The sequence below is a fragment of the Xyrauchen texanus genome, chromosome 42 (genome assembly GCF_025860055.1).
Source record: "Xyrauchen texanus isolate HMW12.3.18 chromosome 42, RBS_HiC_50CHRs, whole genome shotgun sequence".
Lineage (NCBI taxonomy): Eukaryota > Metazoa > Chordata > Actinopteri > Cypriniformes > Catostomidae > Xyrauchen > Xyrauchen texanus.
This window is the reverse complement of record NC_068317.1, coordinates 31,234,161-31,250,044: the sequence shown is the minus strand read 5'-3', so window position 1 is coordinate 31,250,044 and position 15,884 is coordinate 31,234,161. Positions and strand designations below refer to the sequence as shown.

General features: G+C 43.1%; 1 protein-coding gene across 1 annotated transcript; it reads left to right on the top strand.

The window, feature by feature from the left end:
* LOC127635179 (transmembrane protein 200C-like) lies at nucleotides 1-13,060 on the top strand. Its single transcript, XM_052115042.1, has 2 exons — nucleotides 1-402; nucleotides 10,473-13,060. The coding sequence occupies exon 2, from the start codon at nucleotides 10,494-10,496 to the stop codon at nucleotides 12,105-12,107; it is 1,614 nt and encodes a 537-aa protein (XP_051971002.1). The 5' UTR covers nucleotides 1-402; nucleotides 10,473-10,493; the 3' UTR covers nucleotides 12,108-13,060.
* The last annotated feature ends 2,824 nt before the right edge of the window (nucleotides 13,061-15,884 follow it).

Below are 15,884 nucleotides of genomic sequence, written 5' to 3'. Positions count from 1 at the left end.
AGCGTCTTCATCATCTCTCTGTTGTCCTCAGATCAGATGAGTGTTGCTGAGGGCGTTTGACGCGCGTTTGAGCATCACGCGAGGCGTCATTCATCGGGTTAACTCTTTAGAAGGCAATTATTCAAATCCTGCAGCAGTTTTTTCTGGATTCGGGTTGCGGTATCTTAGCAACAACACCCGGGAGTCCGCGTAACAACAGCTGCAGTAACAGCCGAACCTCACCCGAAACCGAGCCTGAACCCGAACCGCCGAACTCTGGATCAGAACCCCGGCGGGCGCGCGAGACGTTAACGGGAATATTCCTGATTGGAAATACTGCAACAGCGAACTTATTTGTACCTCAAAATGCTCCCATGTGAAGAGAAAAAGTTTGCGTTTGATCACCCGAATGCGAATATAACGGTAAGAGATTATTACGAATGTATGATGTGTCAATCAACGGTCAATATAAGAATGCATGACCGTTCGTTTGTCACGAGCTGTTCTTTTCTGCGCAGATGAACTTGTGTTTTGTTGTTCATGTTATTCGTCAAAAGCCCTTTAATAGAGATGCAGCTTCATTCTCGTTTCCACAATCTCCATTTTATGTCCGAATATCAGCAGTCATTGCACAATTAATTTCACTTTCTCATTAAAATCGACCGTTTGGTGGTCTGGATGGCTGTATTGATCTTATAACCTTCTACAATGTGGTACAATATTTCATGAAGACAGATAAAGTGACTAAATGTTTTCAAATCTCATCACCATCATCATCAAACATCACTATTAGCCATATTTCCATGTTTCATGCTTTAAAGTCTCTCAGGTCATATATGATCAATGCATGATCAAACTGTGCATGTTCTGACCGCTGTAGATCAATAGTGAAGTCATCCTGTATTTATAGAGCACATTTAAAAACAACAGAAGTTGACCCAAAGTGCTTTACAGATCAAACTAATAAATATGCAAAGACAGAGTTATATATATACACACACACACACACACACACACACACACACACATGCACGCACGCGCACATAACCATAAAACATCAGTCCGGGTGACGGAGGACGAATCTCAGTTGCCTCCGTGTCTGAGACCGTCAATCCGCGCATCTGATCACGTGACTTGTTGAGTGCGTTACCATGGCAACATAGTGCGTGTGGAGGCTTCACGCTATTCTCCGCGGCATCCACGCACAACTCACCACACGCCCCACCGAGAGCGAGAACCACATTATAGTGACCACGAGGAGGTTACCCCATGTGACTCTACCCTCCCTAGCAACCGGGCCAATTTGGTTGCTAAGGAGACCTGACTGGAGTCAGTCAGCACGCCCTGGGATTCAAACTCATGACTCCAGGTGTGATAGTCAAGACAAGTTGAGCATTTTGCGTTTTGAACTAGCTGTTGGCGGGATAGTCCATAGGAATACTGTACTGATATTCAGTGTATTTTCTCGGCACTGTTGTAAAGGTCTTCTAAGATAATAATGCTACTTTTGGCACCAAGTTAATTTCATTTCTTAAAATGTATGAATTTGGCAGACGCTTTTATCCAAAGTGACTTACAGTGCACTTGTTACAGGGACAATCCCCCCGGAGCAACGTGGAGTTAAGTGCCTTACTCAAGGACACAATGGTGGTGACTGTGGGGATCAAACCAGCAACCTTCTGATTACCAGTTATGTGCTTTAGTCCACTACACGCCACCACTCCAAATTCAGCTCTCTAAAATGCCAAGCACACCTATAAATCTATTCCACAGCATCACTAGTAACTCAACCATGTCACCCACTGAATCATGAAAACCTTCCTGTTGGATTGGGTGCACTTGCTGTTCTTACAGGAGAAGAATGAAAACCCCTCGTCAAAATGGCTAAAGATAAAGGACAGTGTTTGCTAAACGAGACTATAGATGTTTTCAGTTTGGATATGTGTGTGACTGTGTTTATGATGTGGAAGATATACATGCAATAATCTCTATAATTAATGCAGGGAAGTATGAGAGCTCATTATTGCATCAGTGTGCATTGGTGCGAATGTAGTCTACCATCCTCTGTTCAATCTGACCAGTCTCTCCTCTCTGAGAATCCAGAATAACTAGTGCAGCGTCTTAAGAACTGACATTAATCAATTGCAGCACGTTGATCTTGTTCTTCCACCTGCAACGGAAGTGCTGGAATATCTGTACTCTACACAGCTGACTAGAAAACACTAGTAAAATCATCATTACACACTGGATTCCCTGTTAAGGTGCGTTCACACTGACAGCGCTTTAAACGCTTGAGATTGCTGTGCTGTACTGTCGCGCTCTCATGCTCGTTCCTACTTGACTGAATCATCCAGCTGTATCTGGTTAAAGACCATGTGACCTTCCCAGATGTTCTTTGATCGTATCTTGATCATCCTTTTTGTAGATATTAGTCTTTCCCTGTTCAAGTATATACTCTTGGAGCTGTACTTCATAAGAAAGAGCTGCCCGGGAGAGTTCCAAAGATGGCCGACGAGAGGAATGAAATGCATTCAGTGCACTTATTACAGGGATAATCCCCCCGGAGCAACCTGGAGTTAAGTGTCTTACTCAAGGACACAATGGTGGTGACTGTGGGGATCGAACCAGCAACCTCCTGATTACCAGTTATGTGCTTTAGCCCACTACGCCGCCACCACTCCAAATTCAGCTCTCTAATATGTCAATACTTGCTGAGCATTTTGCGTTTTGAACCAGCTGTTGGCGCATCTTATCACATGACATGTTGAGCACGTTACCGTGGAGACGTAGCACGTGTGGAGGCTTCACGCTATTCTCCGTGGCATCCACGCGCAACTCAGCACACGCTCCACCGAGAGCGAGAACCACATTATAGCGACCACGAGGAGGTTACCCCACGTGACTCTACCCTCCCTAGCAACCGGGCCAATTTGGTTGCTAAGGAGACCTGACTGGAGTCACTCAGCACACCCTGGATTCAAACTCACGACTCCAGCGGTGATAGTCAGCGGCAAAACTCGCTGAGCATTTTGCGTTTTGAACCAGCTGTTGGCGCATCTTATCACGTGACTTGTTGAGTGCGTTACCGTGGAGACGTAGCGCGTGTGGAGGCTTCACGCTATTCTCAGCGGCATCATCGCGCAACTCACCACACGCCCCACCGAGAGCGAGAACCCACTATGCCACCACAACTCCTTATGATACACTAAGCTCACGAGAACGAGACGATATTTGTACCTGTAGGCCGGTATTGTTACGAATTTTTTGGGATAAAATTAGTAACTTATTACTTATATTTGTATATATTTATAGGCTTAAGCAGAAAATGATTAGGCTGCTTTGTTTTCCTTTTAAAAATGAGTTACCATAAACCACATATAAAACCTCAAAATTATTATAATTACGAATGCAACATTTCGCTCATATAATTGTTCCAGGTGGACGGGAGGGTCGCGTGATAGAAGTGTGTTCCGCAACGTCTTTCGGATCCTTGAATAACGTATAACATGCGAGTAAGGGCAGTTGCTGGACTTTCTGGTGCCCTCCTAGGGTAAGATGGTGCCACCCTAGGGCGTTGGTGCCCTACGTAGACTGCGTAGTCTGCTTATAGGGAGCGGCGGTACTGCACGAGTCTTCAGACCTGGTGGAGGTCTTAGTTGAGAGCGGTGGTCTTTGCTTAGGCTTGTGTTAGCCGCGGTGTACGGCACTATTTTCTTACAGTACTTACATATTGTTTGTGTCTTGTCGCATTCTCTGTCGTTTATTGTTTCCAACGGGTACCCAAAATGCTGCCACACCAACGATTTAAATGTGGCGGGGGCATCTTCTATCCTAACTTACCCTCAAATTCCGTCATATCGCGAGACCTCGAGGAGAAATATCGTTACATTGTAATATCGCGAGATCTCGTCACACCACTAGGAATAGTGGACGCACGGTTGTTTCTTGTCGAGTCATTGGGGACCGGGCATGCGACATTCCAGAATGGCCCCGCCCCCCCCTTTCGGCACCAATGTAAGGGGGGTTAAGATGGGCAAGGAGGCGGCGAGAACCGGCTTGTCAATATAAATAATAATTTAATTAAACTCAAAACAAAAGCACAAACATAAACACACACATGACGACAGACATGCCCGTAATTCTCTCTCTCTCTCGAACCGCTCGCTCTTTTATCGCTCGCGCGTCCCATCAGGCCGATTGGGGACCGGGCGTGCGACATTCCAGAACGGCCCTGCCCCCCCTCCGCTCCAGGGTTGTTTGAGCGATGGCTAGTGCTGGTTTTAGCGCATCAGGCTAAAGTTCGTTTGAGAAAGAGCCAAACTGGCTTCAGATCGGCGGCTTTGGCCAACGTCCCATCTGGGAGAGTTTTGCTGTGGTGAAAAGCACATCATTAATTTTCTGCCAGGCGCATATGCTTGGTGGAATGTGCACGCGGCGCTTGGGAAATCACATGGTAATTGCTGTTGTTTTTTAGCTCTATTACCTTTGTTTCCCTGCACGATAATAGAGCTGCTGCTAAATCATATTTCTACATCACTTTATTGCCGCTAGTTTGACAAGCGAGTGGACTTACAGCATCGCCGTCATTGCTGTTGTGATCATAATGGTTTCATTGTCATCCCTGCTCACCTCTCCCCTTCATCAAGCTCTTCAGATATGAAGGTCACTGTGATCCATAAACCCCTCTCGCCTGTGTTTGAAATGACGATTCATGTGTTGTGTCTCTGAAGTCTGTGTGGCCGCTCATGTCTTGCTTTGAACTCCCGCAGCTTGCATGTGTGCTCATCTGGACTGTTGGCGCATTTTCAGGTTGCTTTAATTAAACGTGGAGTCCTCCATTGTCAAACACTCTCAGGAATTTTTGTGGTTGGAAACATGGAAGCCGAGCCAACACAGAAGTGTGGAGCATTGTTTCTTAAAGCCAGGCATTACTGGCCATCTGCAGCATTGTGAAGATAGAAACAGGTGCCAGGTTGGGGTGAAGAGTGTCATTTATATTTACATGTATGCATTTGGCAGACCACCACTCCATATGTCACCAAAACTGTTTTCAAATGGGTTTCCCCATCCACTCTCCAGTCTATCAATGGAAGGAGAAATAAGGACATTGGTTGGGCCAATGTTATTATGTCAGGCTACTCGTGATACGTGAACAAACAGAGCAATGTTTTGATAGTGTTTTTTTACATTGATGACTGGATCAACTGTAGTTACAAACAAATGTTCGGCAGAGGCACTTCTGATTCTTTTGGCACCACAGAAAATGTAAAAATCCCAAAATTGGTGTTCGTGGAATAGAGCACAGACCCGGTCCTCAACCGCTGCTCCTCTCCTCTGGCGGATGCCAGCTCACTCGTTTGGTAGATATTGGTCAATACATACAAAATGGACAACACCTGACCAATTCATTGGTTTATATCTTTGTAACGCTTTGATGAATCAAAATTCCTTTGATAAATTTCTTTCAGGAGGGTTCATAGTAGACACACACCAATCTTTGTGAGAATCGGATATACGGCCCGATAGGAGTTCGAAAAAGTAACCATTTTAGAAAATGACAATAGCATAAACTTTTAAAATGCCATAAAACTAAGATGGCATTTTAAAGATGGCATGTTTTTTTATTTGTCTGACTGATTTTGTAGGATATGTTAGCCTTTGGCCCCTACAAGATGCACACCAATTTTCAACTTCATTGATCATACGGTTGCGGAGTCCTGATTGTTTTGTTGTTGTAGCGCCCCCTATAGGTGAAATGTTTTTCAACTTTGCGTGCATCCGTAGATTGTCCTGTTGTATATGTGTATCAACATTCGTAACATTTGGACTTTTAATTTGGTAGATATTGGTCAATACTTACAAAATGGATGACGCCTGACCAATTCGTTGGCTCATATCTTCGTACCGCTTCGACGAATCTAAATTCCTTCGATACATTTGTGTCGGGAGGGTTCATAGTAGACACACACCAATTTTCATGTGAATCAAACATACGGCCTTGGAGGAGTTCGAAAAAGTAGGTTTTTCGAATTATGCAAATTATGTAGATAAATTTCATGACGGAAATGAAATCAGAGATATACGTTTTGTTCATCTTGAGCCGAGGAATCCAACGATATAAGACACTTGAGTGTGCGACAAATGGTCGTTTTAGGAGCTATGGTCCAAATCATAAACATGATCTCTATAGCGCCACCTTGTGGCCGATTGGGCCGAAACTTTTATACGCTGTAGTACTCTGGGGGACTACCTTCCCTCAAACCTTCGGGGTTGAACCCCTAAATAAGTGTGCTGGATTTACGCTGTTAAATAAAGTGTAAACGCATCATCACAGTCTGTGAAAAGGGGCCATTGTTAAGGGGCGTTCACACTAGGCTTTGAGCACGCACATTTCACCAAGCCTGAACTTTGGTACAATGCATCGTACAAAGTTTCTTCTCATATATTACATTTCCTAGTGCTTTCTGATGCTTTTCCTAGTGTCTAGTGCTTTCTGATGCGTTTTATGTGGAGTGAATGCAGCGTGAAGTGTAGTGTAACCGGCCCTTTAATCAACAGGCAACAAATTGATCATGTAATGAACTTCTGTCTTGAAATCGACTGATGAGGGCATGTGATTATATGCTACATGTCTCGTGTTCACATGCTGTCGGCGGATTTGTGGAGCCGTGGAGAGTCATTATTGCTAGTCATCATCAGTCGGCTCTGCTAAACGCCTCCTTTTGATTCATGACAAATCAATGTTCATCTTGTGTCCAATTCAGGGGCGTGTCCTGGAATTTTTTGCCATGGGTGGCATCCAGTAAGTTCGTCTTATGGGGGGAGGAGCCTACTGAGGCAGAACATTGTCCTCCCAAAAAGGGGCGGAACGTTTTTATGGACCACGCACGACACGGATGGGTTTGCGCATCTCCAGGACACGAGCGGGGTCCGAGTTGGGGTGGCAAGTGTGGTGGCTCATTTTAAGGGTGGCAGCTGCCACCCTTCTGGCCCCGCCCCTGGTCCAATGAGAATAATACTGAGCGTTTAATGAGCACAGCAGGATATGAAATGTGAAATGACCTCTTTATAAACAAAACAAACATGAATTCTCTTCTGTTGTTGCTTTTCTCCCCTGATGATTCAGAACTAATGAACTCTACTGCTGGAAACTCAAATATGTATTTCCCCTCTGGAAATCCCTTCTGGAAGACAGCATAAAGATTTAATTGCTGCCATAAATTATAAGACTGTAAACTAATGCAGAAACATGTATTATGTCACAGAGGCCTCTGTGAAATACAGTCTCTGCCGTTTTTATTTAAGAACATGAAATGTGCTCATAACTTGCCGTATTATGTTTTTTTCTCCCATTTTGGAGGTCACACACACACACACCAATTTTTGTAAGAATTGGACATACTGCCTAGGAGGAGTTCGAAAAAGTAGGTTTTTCAAATTATGCAAATTATCGAAAGAAATTTCATGACAGAAATTAAATCTGTTGAGACTCAGTCAGGGCTGGACTGGTAATCTGGCATACCGGGCATTTTCCCGGTGGGCCGACGCACTTTGGGGGCGATCAGGGGTGGACTGGACATCGGGAGAACCGAGCGGGCTGGTGGGTCGGCCGCGCAACGTGCTAAATGGGCCGCGTTATGCAGAACGAACCACAAACGGTGTCCCGGTATGCACACCCCCCCCCCCCACCACACACACACACACACACACACACACACCCTCTTGCTCAATAAGTGCCTGAGAAATGACATACGTGTAGCTGAAGTGTTACGTGTCGCTCAACACATGTTTTACAGCCAGTTGCGTCTCGTGAAAGTTCAGTGATGAATCCTGATATTTGTTGCATCGTCTCTTTGATATATGAAACATAAAACATCACATTATATCAGAATATATTCTATTCTATACGTGTCTAATTGTCTTGAATATGCCTTAAACATTGGACACGATCCGGGCATTTTGTAGATATCATTTCGTTTATTTATTTATTTTGGCATTTATACAATTCTTGACCAAGACGGCATCTTTTATAAAGATGTCAGGAAAGGAATTGACTGAAGCCAAAAAGATATTCATTTACACGTATGCATTTGGCAAACGCTTTTATCCAAAGTGACTTACAGAGCACTTATTACAGGGACAATCCCCCCGGAGCAACCTGGAGTTAAGTGTCTTACTCAAGGACACAATGGTGGTGACTGTGGGGATCAAACCAGCAACCTTCTGAGTACCAATGTATTATACAGAGCACTTATTACAGGGACAACCCCCCCGGAGCAACCTGGAGTTAAGTGTCTTACTCAAGGACACAATGGTGGTGACTGTGGGGATCAAACCAGCAACCTTCTGATTACCAGTTATATGCTTTAGTCCACTATGCCACCACCACTCTCCATGTATGCCACATTACCAGTCCAGCACTGCCAGCAGGCTTAAACCATCTACTGTAAATCCATACTAATTGTTGTCCAGGTAGCATATATAAATCCCATACGTTACATTGAAGGTGGGACTCGAGAGCAGAATATCACACAGACTTGAGTGTTCAGTATAACAAAAAGCACCTGCAACACTGTAGCAACCACATAGGAAAGCCTTGACAACCACCAACGACAGTCTCAGCAATCTTTATCAGTTAAATTACCTTTTGTCCTGTTACCCTCAAATTCACTCAGTCTTACTGTATGAGGTCAGAAGTGATCAGCTTTACTCTTGAATCGACACCCAACAGAACAAACAGATGCTTTCTATCTCTCTTGGGAGACTGAAGTGAATCACGCGGTCTGTCATCATTCACGCTACACGCGGTCTGTCACATCACTCATGTTCTGTAGTATCAGTGAACACACGTCTGAGAACGAGACTTGCATTGATGTTCTTTCAGATGTATTTGGCTTGTTTTCTAGTATACTAGATTTTTCTGTGCATCTTTAAAACAAGATATGTTTACTTGAGATTGAGTAAATGACACCGTATGATATTATGTCTTGTATTGAGAGAAGTCTCAGCTCTTCTAGGATGAACAGTTATTTGTTCTTGGGCTTAAAGCGATCAAACGGATGTTGTCACCGCGCTGTCCCAGAAACTTCATGTGCCAAGGCCCAAAATGTAACTGTTGATGTGCACATAAACCATGACAATGACCTGAGGTTAAATGGTTGTATTTACGGGACACTTTGGAGTTTGGACACAGTTGTAGCATCTTTTGAAAGAGAAACTTTGGGCTTTTAATTTTTTATTTATTTATTTATGTTTCAGAATTAATATCTGTTGTTATTATTTAAAGTTAGAGAAGCTGAAGTTTATAGTAATGGAAATATTTTGAACATGTTTTTATAATCTAATAAAACAATAATAAAAGTGTCAAGACGCCCCAGAAATACAATGTCCTCAAAGTCACGAGTCTGAAGAAGTTTCATTTCTAATCTGAAGATGATTTAATAATAAATGAGTTCCTGCAGCTTTAATAAAATTAAGCTCCGCCTCTCAAGTCGACACTAAATCTGACGGCACTGCTCGACTATTATGAATAAGACTACACTACATTTTTAAAACAGACTTTGGAGACGGGCTGGTTTTGTTTATGAGACTCTAATATATCAGATCATAAACAGTTTTACAACATGAATGCTGCTCAGATTGCAGTTTGATGAAGAACGATGATGAAGGTGAGATCTCATGTAAACAATGGAGAATATATCAATATTTCTCACATTTATCACTTTTATGGACAAAAAGTGCGATTGGATGTTTTTAATGAACGCTTGTCATGGACGATTGACCCAAGTGTGTTGAACTGGATTCATCCGGTGATCGTGATTTCATAATAAAAGTCCCGTTTTGATGTTACATGTTTTCACAATAAAAGTCCCGTTTTGATGTTGTATGTTTTCATAATAAAAGTCCCGTTTTGATGTTACGTGTTTTCATAATAAAAGTCCCGGTTTGATGTTGCGTGTTTTCATAATAAAAGTCCTGTTTTGATGTTACATGTTTTCATAATAAAAGTCCCGGTTTGATGTTGCGTGTTTTCATAATAAAAGTCCCGTTTTGATGTTACATGTTTTCATAATAAAAGTCCTGTTTTGATGTTACATGTTTTCATAATAAAAGTCCCGGTTTGATGTTGCGTGTTTTCATAATAAAAGTCCCGGTTTGATGTTACATGTTTTCATAATAAAAGTCCCGTTTCGATGTTGCGTGTTTTCACAATAAAAGTCCCGTTTCGATGTTGCGTGTTTTCACAATAAAAGTCCCGTTTCGATGTTGCGTGTTTTCACAATAAAAGTCCCGTTTCGATGTTGCGTGTTTTCACTATAAAAGTCCAGTTTTGATGTCGCGTGTTTCACAATAAAAGTCCCATTTTGATGTTGCGTGTTTTCGTAATAAAAGTCCCATTTTGATGTTGCGTGTTTTCGCAAAAACATGTGAGTGTATGTATAGATCTCAAGACTCTCATCTACCCACACTAACAGTCTCTCTCTGTTTCACAGGATGATTAATTGAGCACCATCATGATCGCCACAGGTGGTCTGTTGCGGATCTCTGCGAGGAGACAAGACTCCCTCCGTGCCAAAAACCATGCCGAAAACAAGCGCAAGAGGAAAGCAAAGAAAAAGAGGAAGAACGAAGTGGTCGTGGTGAAGGGAAAGCTGAACTTATTTTCCATACCTGGACTGATCGCTGCCATTGGAATTATTGTGCTGCTGGTTGGCATCGCCATGGCTGTGTTGGGCTACTGGCCCAAAGAGAGTCCACTGTACCCAGTACTGCTGAACACATCGAGCACTCAGGGGTCCTATGAGAACAGTGAAGCTGAACTAGTCAATTTGACAGTCAGTAGTAAGTCTTGGCATGAACTGGATAAAGACTTCAGGAGCTTTAATGGCCCCAATAGGACCGATGGATTGGATCCGCCTCAGTTAGGAGCATTCGCTGCATTTATTGATAGGTACTTGTATTCAGACAAGATGAAAGTCTTTGGACCTTTGATTATGGGCATCGGCATCTTCCTGTTTATTTGTGCTAATGCAGTACTTCACGAAAACAGAGACAAAAAGACCAAAATCATTAATCTTAGAGACATCTACTCAACCGTCATTGACATTCATAGTTTGCGGAGCAAAGAGCCTTCCCCACTGAACGGGTTTGTGAACTATACACAATCGAAAGAGACCAAATCTAGCCCGTCACTCAGCGCTGGCACTTTGACCAAGGGCCCTTGGCCGTCTCCGGGCTCAGGTAGATATGACCCAAGTAGCCTGATTCCATCGCGAAGACCGTCTACAACCACACCACGGGTCTCGTCTGTGGACAGAGAAACCTTTACGAACACGGTGTACAGTATTTACCAAGATCAGAACAGTATCAGTATGGCAACGCCTGAGTTAAAGCAATGGGAGACCAGAACAATCGTGTCAACGTCCATCAATGCTTTCACGCTTCCAATGATGAAACTCAACAATAGAGGGACGTCTAAAAGAAGGTGGTCGGATAAAACCGGAGAGGCCAAACATGAGTATTTGGACACGGAGGCGATTTGCAGACGTCTGGAGGATCTGGTGGCATATAGAAGCATCACGAAAGCCAAAGTGGAGACTGCTCAGACTCATCCAGATCTTCCAGAAGACTCGGTGGATGTTTACAAGAGTAGCGGCAGTTTGCAGGGAGCTCCTCGTGTTTCTTTGCAGGGTTCCCAGGTGCAGCTTCTACCGCCATCTTCACCGGTCCGCAATGCGACAGGATCTCACCTGTCCTTGAGCGCTCTCTCGGACTACTCAAGGTCCATTGATCTGGGAATCTGTCCGTCCACCCCTGCGGAGCGGCAGGTGGTGCGATCAAGACGCCTCAGCTGCCCTCGACTTGAGGTGCTCAGCAGCGGACGCTACACCAAACTTGAGGGTCTGGGCGGCGAGTCCTTCGAGTCCACAGACAATGCAATATTTAGTCGCAAGAGTTCGGTTGAGATTCTAGAAAAGGACCAAGATCAAACTGACCGAGAGAAGAGCACCTCTGATAGTCCGGAGGGTGCCGTGGTCCGGCAGTATTCAAAGAAAGAAAAACTCATCATGGTTTCCCAGTCAGACACGACTTTAGAGGATGTGGAAATGGACAGCATAGAACTTTAAATAGAATTCTGTAATGTAGACCTGCATGGCGGTCGTTCAAGACTCTTGGCTAATGCGGCTGTTATGACACTAAGGAAGGTTTCAATGGGATTTCTTGCAAAGTTGGTCTTTAGAACACAATCAAAATGTGCACTGAATGGAAATGCCATCTTAAACACTCGGTATGTTAGACCCAAAGGCTCTTTGGATGAACGAGTCTTTAAAACTGGTACCTTACGGAGCTACTGAGCACGAGGAAAGGAACAGGCTCTGATTCTAAGCATGATAGCACAGCTATGCTTCACTAGATTTATACTTCAGTAGTTGAATATTTGTGGCTGTTTCTTGAGTTTATCGGTGACGTTCGGCTGTCTGAGCAGCATGTTTTATACGGTCGTCTACTTGCACTTTTTTAATCTCCAAATGACTTGATACATAGCAATATCTGATTTCAAATGATGACTGCTTGTGTGGGAAATGGTTATGTTTGCATTTTGCCAAATATTTACTCGTATGGTCAAATTGTCTTTATTTTGAGCTTTTTCTAGGAAACGTCTTGTTTAGGAATGCAATGTTGTTCCACTTAAGTGAACTCAGACCCATGCATTTGCACAATGGTTCACATGGTCCAGCATTGGCTCAAATATAATCCCATTAGGGTCTATTTCAAATATGAGACGTTCAGGAATGCTGTCGTCTCTCAGATGAGTTTGGGGTCCGTTCATTAAAGATGAATCAATGGTGTTTGATTTATGGGCAGATTGCTTTTAGCTCAAGTAAAGAACTAATATGTTCCTTTCTAAATCAGATCTTGATGTCTACACGATCTCCAACCATGAAGCCATTCTGATGCCTGAACGCTCAGACGATCACATATAAACAAACAAAATGGTAAAGGTGTGTTTTGCTTCTCAACACAGACGTTGACCAATGCTAGCATCTGTTTTCCAAGTGTATAATAAATGTGCACTGCAACAAAAACAGCTTTTGTCTTGTTTCACAGTAAAAATATTGAAGCATTCTTAAAACAAGACACGTTTACTTGAGTTCAGAGAAATCTAAGAACATTTAGATTGTTACGCTTAAGAAAAAACTGGTTGGGGGTCCTGTTAGCTCAGCGAGTATTGACGCTGACTATCACCCCTGGAGTCACGAGATGGGAGTGACCCCTGGAGTCGCGAGATGGGAGTGACCCCAGCCAGGTCTCCTTAGTAACCAAATTGGGCCAGTTGCTAGGGAGGGTAGAGTCACATGGGGTAACCTCCTCGTGGTGGTGATTAGTGGTTCTCGCTCTCAATGGGGCATGTGGTGAGTGACTCCAGTCAGGTCTCCTTAGCAACCAAATTGTCCCGGTTGCTAGGGAGGGTAGAGTCACATGGGGTAACCTCCTCGTGGTCACTATAATGTGGTTCTCGCTCTCAGTGGGGCGTGTGGTAAGTGACTCCAGCCAGGTCTCCTTAGCAACCAAATTGGCCCGGTTGCTAGGGAGGGTAGAGTCACATGGGGTAACCTCCTCGTGGTGGTGATTAGTGGTTCTCGCTCTCAATGGGGCGTGTGGTGAGTGACTCCAGTCAGGTCTCCTTAGCAACCAAATTGGCCCGGTTGCTAGGGAGGGTAGAGTCACGTGGGGTAATCTCCTCGTGGTGGTGATTAGTGGTTCTCTCAATGGGGCGTGTGGTGAGTGACTCCAGTCAGGTCTCCTTAGCAACCAAATTGTCCCGGTTGCTAGGGAGGGTAGAGTCACATGGGGTAACCTCCTCGTGGTGGTGATTAGTGGTTCTCTCAATGGGGCGTGTGGTGAGTTGTGTGTGGATCGTGGAGAGTAGCATGAGTCTCCACATGCTGTGAGTCTCCGCGGTGTCGTGCACAACGAGTCACGTGATCAGATGCGCGGATTGACGGTCTCCTCCGCCACCCGGATTGAGGTGAGTAACCGTGCCACCACGAGGACCTACTAAGTAGTGGGAATTGGGCATTCCAAATTGGGGAGAAAATGGGATACAATGGAAAAAAATGGTTGCCAATTGGGTAAGACCTCCCCCCAAAAAAACCTTGATTAAAAGGGAAAACAAGTTTATTTTTCTTACCCCATTGGCAAATAGTATTTTCTTGTGTTAAGCATTAACCCCACCAAAATTGTGGTTAGATTTCTCTGTAAACAAGACGTAATACATTAAGCCAATCTGCTTCTCAAGTGTTTATCTTTTCTTATTTTAATTAAAAGTAAAGTTTCGATATTTTTACAGAAAATTGGACAAAAATATTCAGTAAGAGTGTTATTTTGTTGCAGTATGAAGGAGTTCGAGTGGAGTCCTGTTGCTCTTTTCCAAATGGGAAGTTTGAAATTCCGACGCTCGGAGTTAAATGGAACGCTGCCTGATCTGTTCGGACAAGCAGCCCTTGATGTCTTACAAACAAACACTTGTGTGGTAGTTTGTCTTTGTTACAGTGTTAAAATGTTGTTGTAAACCTTTTTGAATACTACCCGTACTAGCTTTCAATGGACCAATCAAATACTGCTAATTAACATAATGAATGCTATTAAAGCAGCACGGAGCACATGTGACTGTGTACTATAAGCCTCAAGGTTTGTGCTTACGTTACTGGTGGCAGTGTCTACAGATATGTCATCACGCACTTCAATCTTTCCCGAAATATAAACTCGAACTTTAACATAAGTCTCTGTGACTGTATTCATTATGCAGGGTTAGGTTAGGTCATTATTCACTCTAGACATGCTGTAAAAACTGCTTCCTGCTGCTCATTAAACTCAAGAAACCAGCAAAACACAAAGTATAAGATGCAAACGGGTGTCATGGACCCATCATGTGTTAACATATTAAACTCATGTTTATTAAAGATGGAAATCATAATCGTTTATCACAATATCAGCATTAAGTGATCAAGGGGGTGAATATTAAATCATGTCACTACTTTGGTTTGTCACTCACTGCTTGTTAAGCACTTAATACTAAAATGACAAAACAACAGTTTATTTAAATCTTTTTTTCTTCCATTTTTCCCTTAACATCCATTTCCTTCCTTTCAGTCTTTTGTAATATCCCTTTAAAGCCAGTTAGTGACATCATCCTCCAGGAAGTGACATCACTTTGGAGGGAAAACGGCTGCACAAACATGCGTAAGTGTTAGCGCTGGATTTGATGATGTTTTTGTGGTGTTAGTTGGTTTGTCTGATTCATTCTGTTTAAAGAAATGCACAATGATAATGCCCAAAATGTCAGAAGAGGGTTAAAATAATATCAAGATGATTTTCATGTTAACTCAAACTCTCACGTCTGATATTAGCTGTTTATTTCCATCCTGTTATGCACCCTGTTCATTTTCATGCCGTTGTGTCAATAATCAGATTACCATATATACATTTTAGGTGGAAAATCTGCTGTACCTGTTTATAGGACGTTTAAAAGGTCAGAAGGTGCGTAACAGTTCCGACCTAAATCAAGTTTAGAAACGCTTTTAATTAGCAAAGATGTGACCTGCAGAGCGCTTCAAACAGACCTGCAGTACATCCCAGGTAACTTTTATTCTATGTGTTCTGCCTGTTTTATTAAAGGAAGACAAGTTAATCTCAATGGACAGCATTTGTGCATAATGTTGATTACCACAAACTTTAATTTCCTTTTATTTTAATGTGTGTTCAGTGAGACACTCACAATGTAAGTCAATGGGGTTTAATCTGTACACATTCAAATACTCACTGACACATAAACAATATGTGTGTTTACATGATTTTACTGTCATTAAATCACTCACTGACCTCATCTGTGTGAAGATATA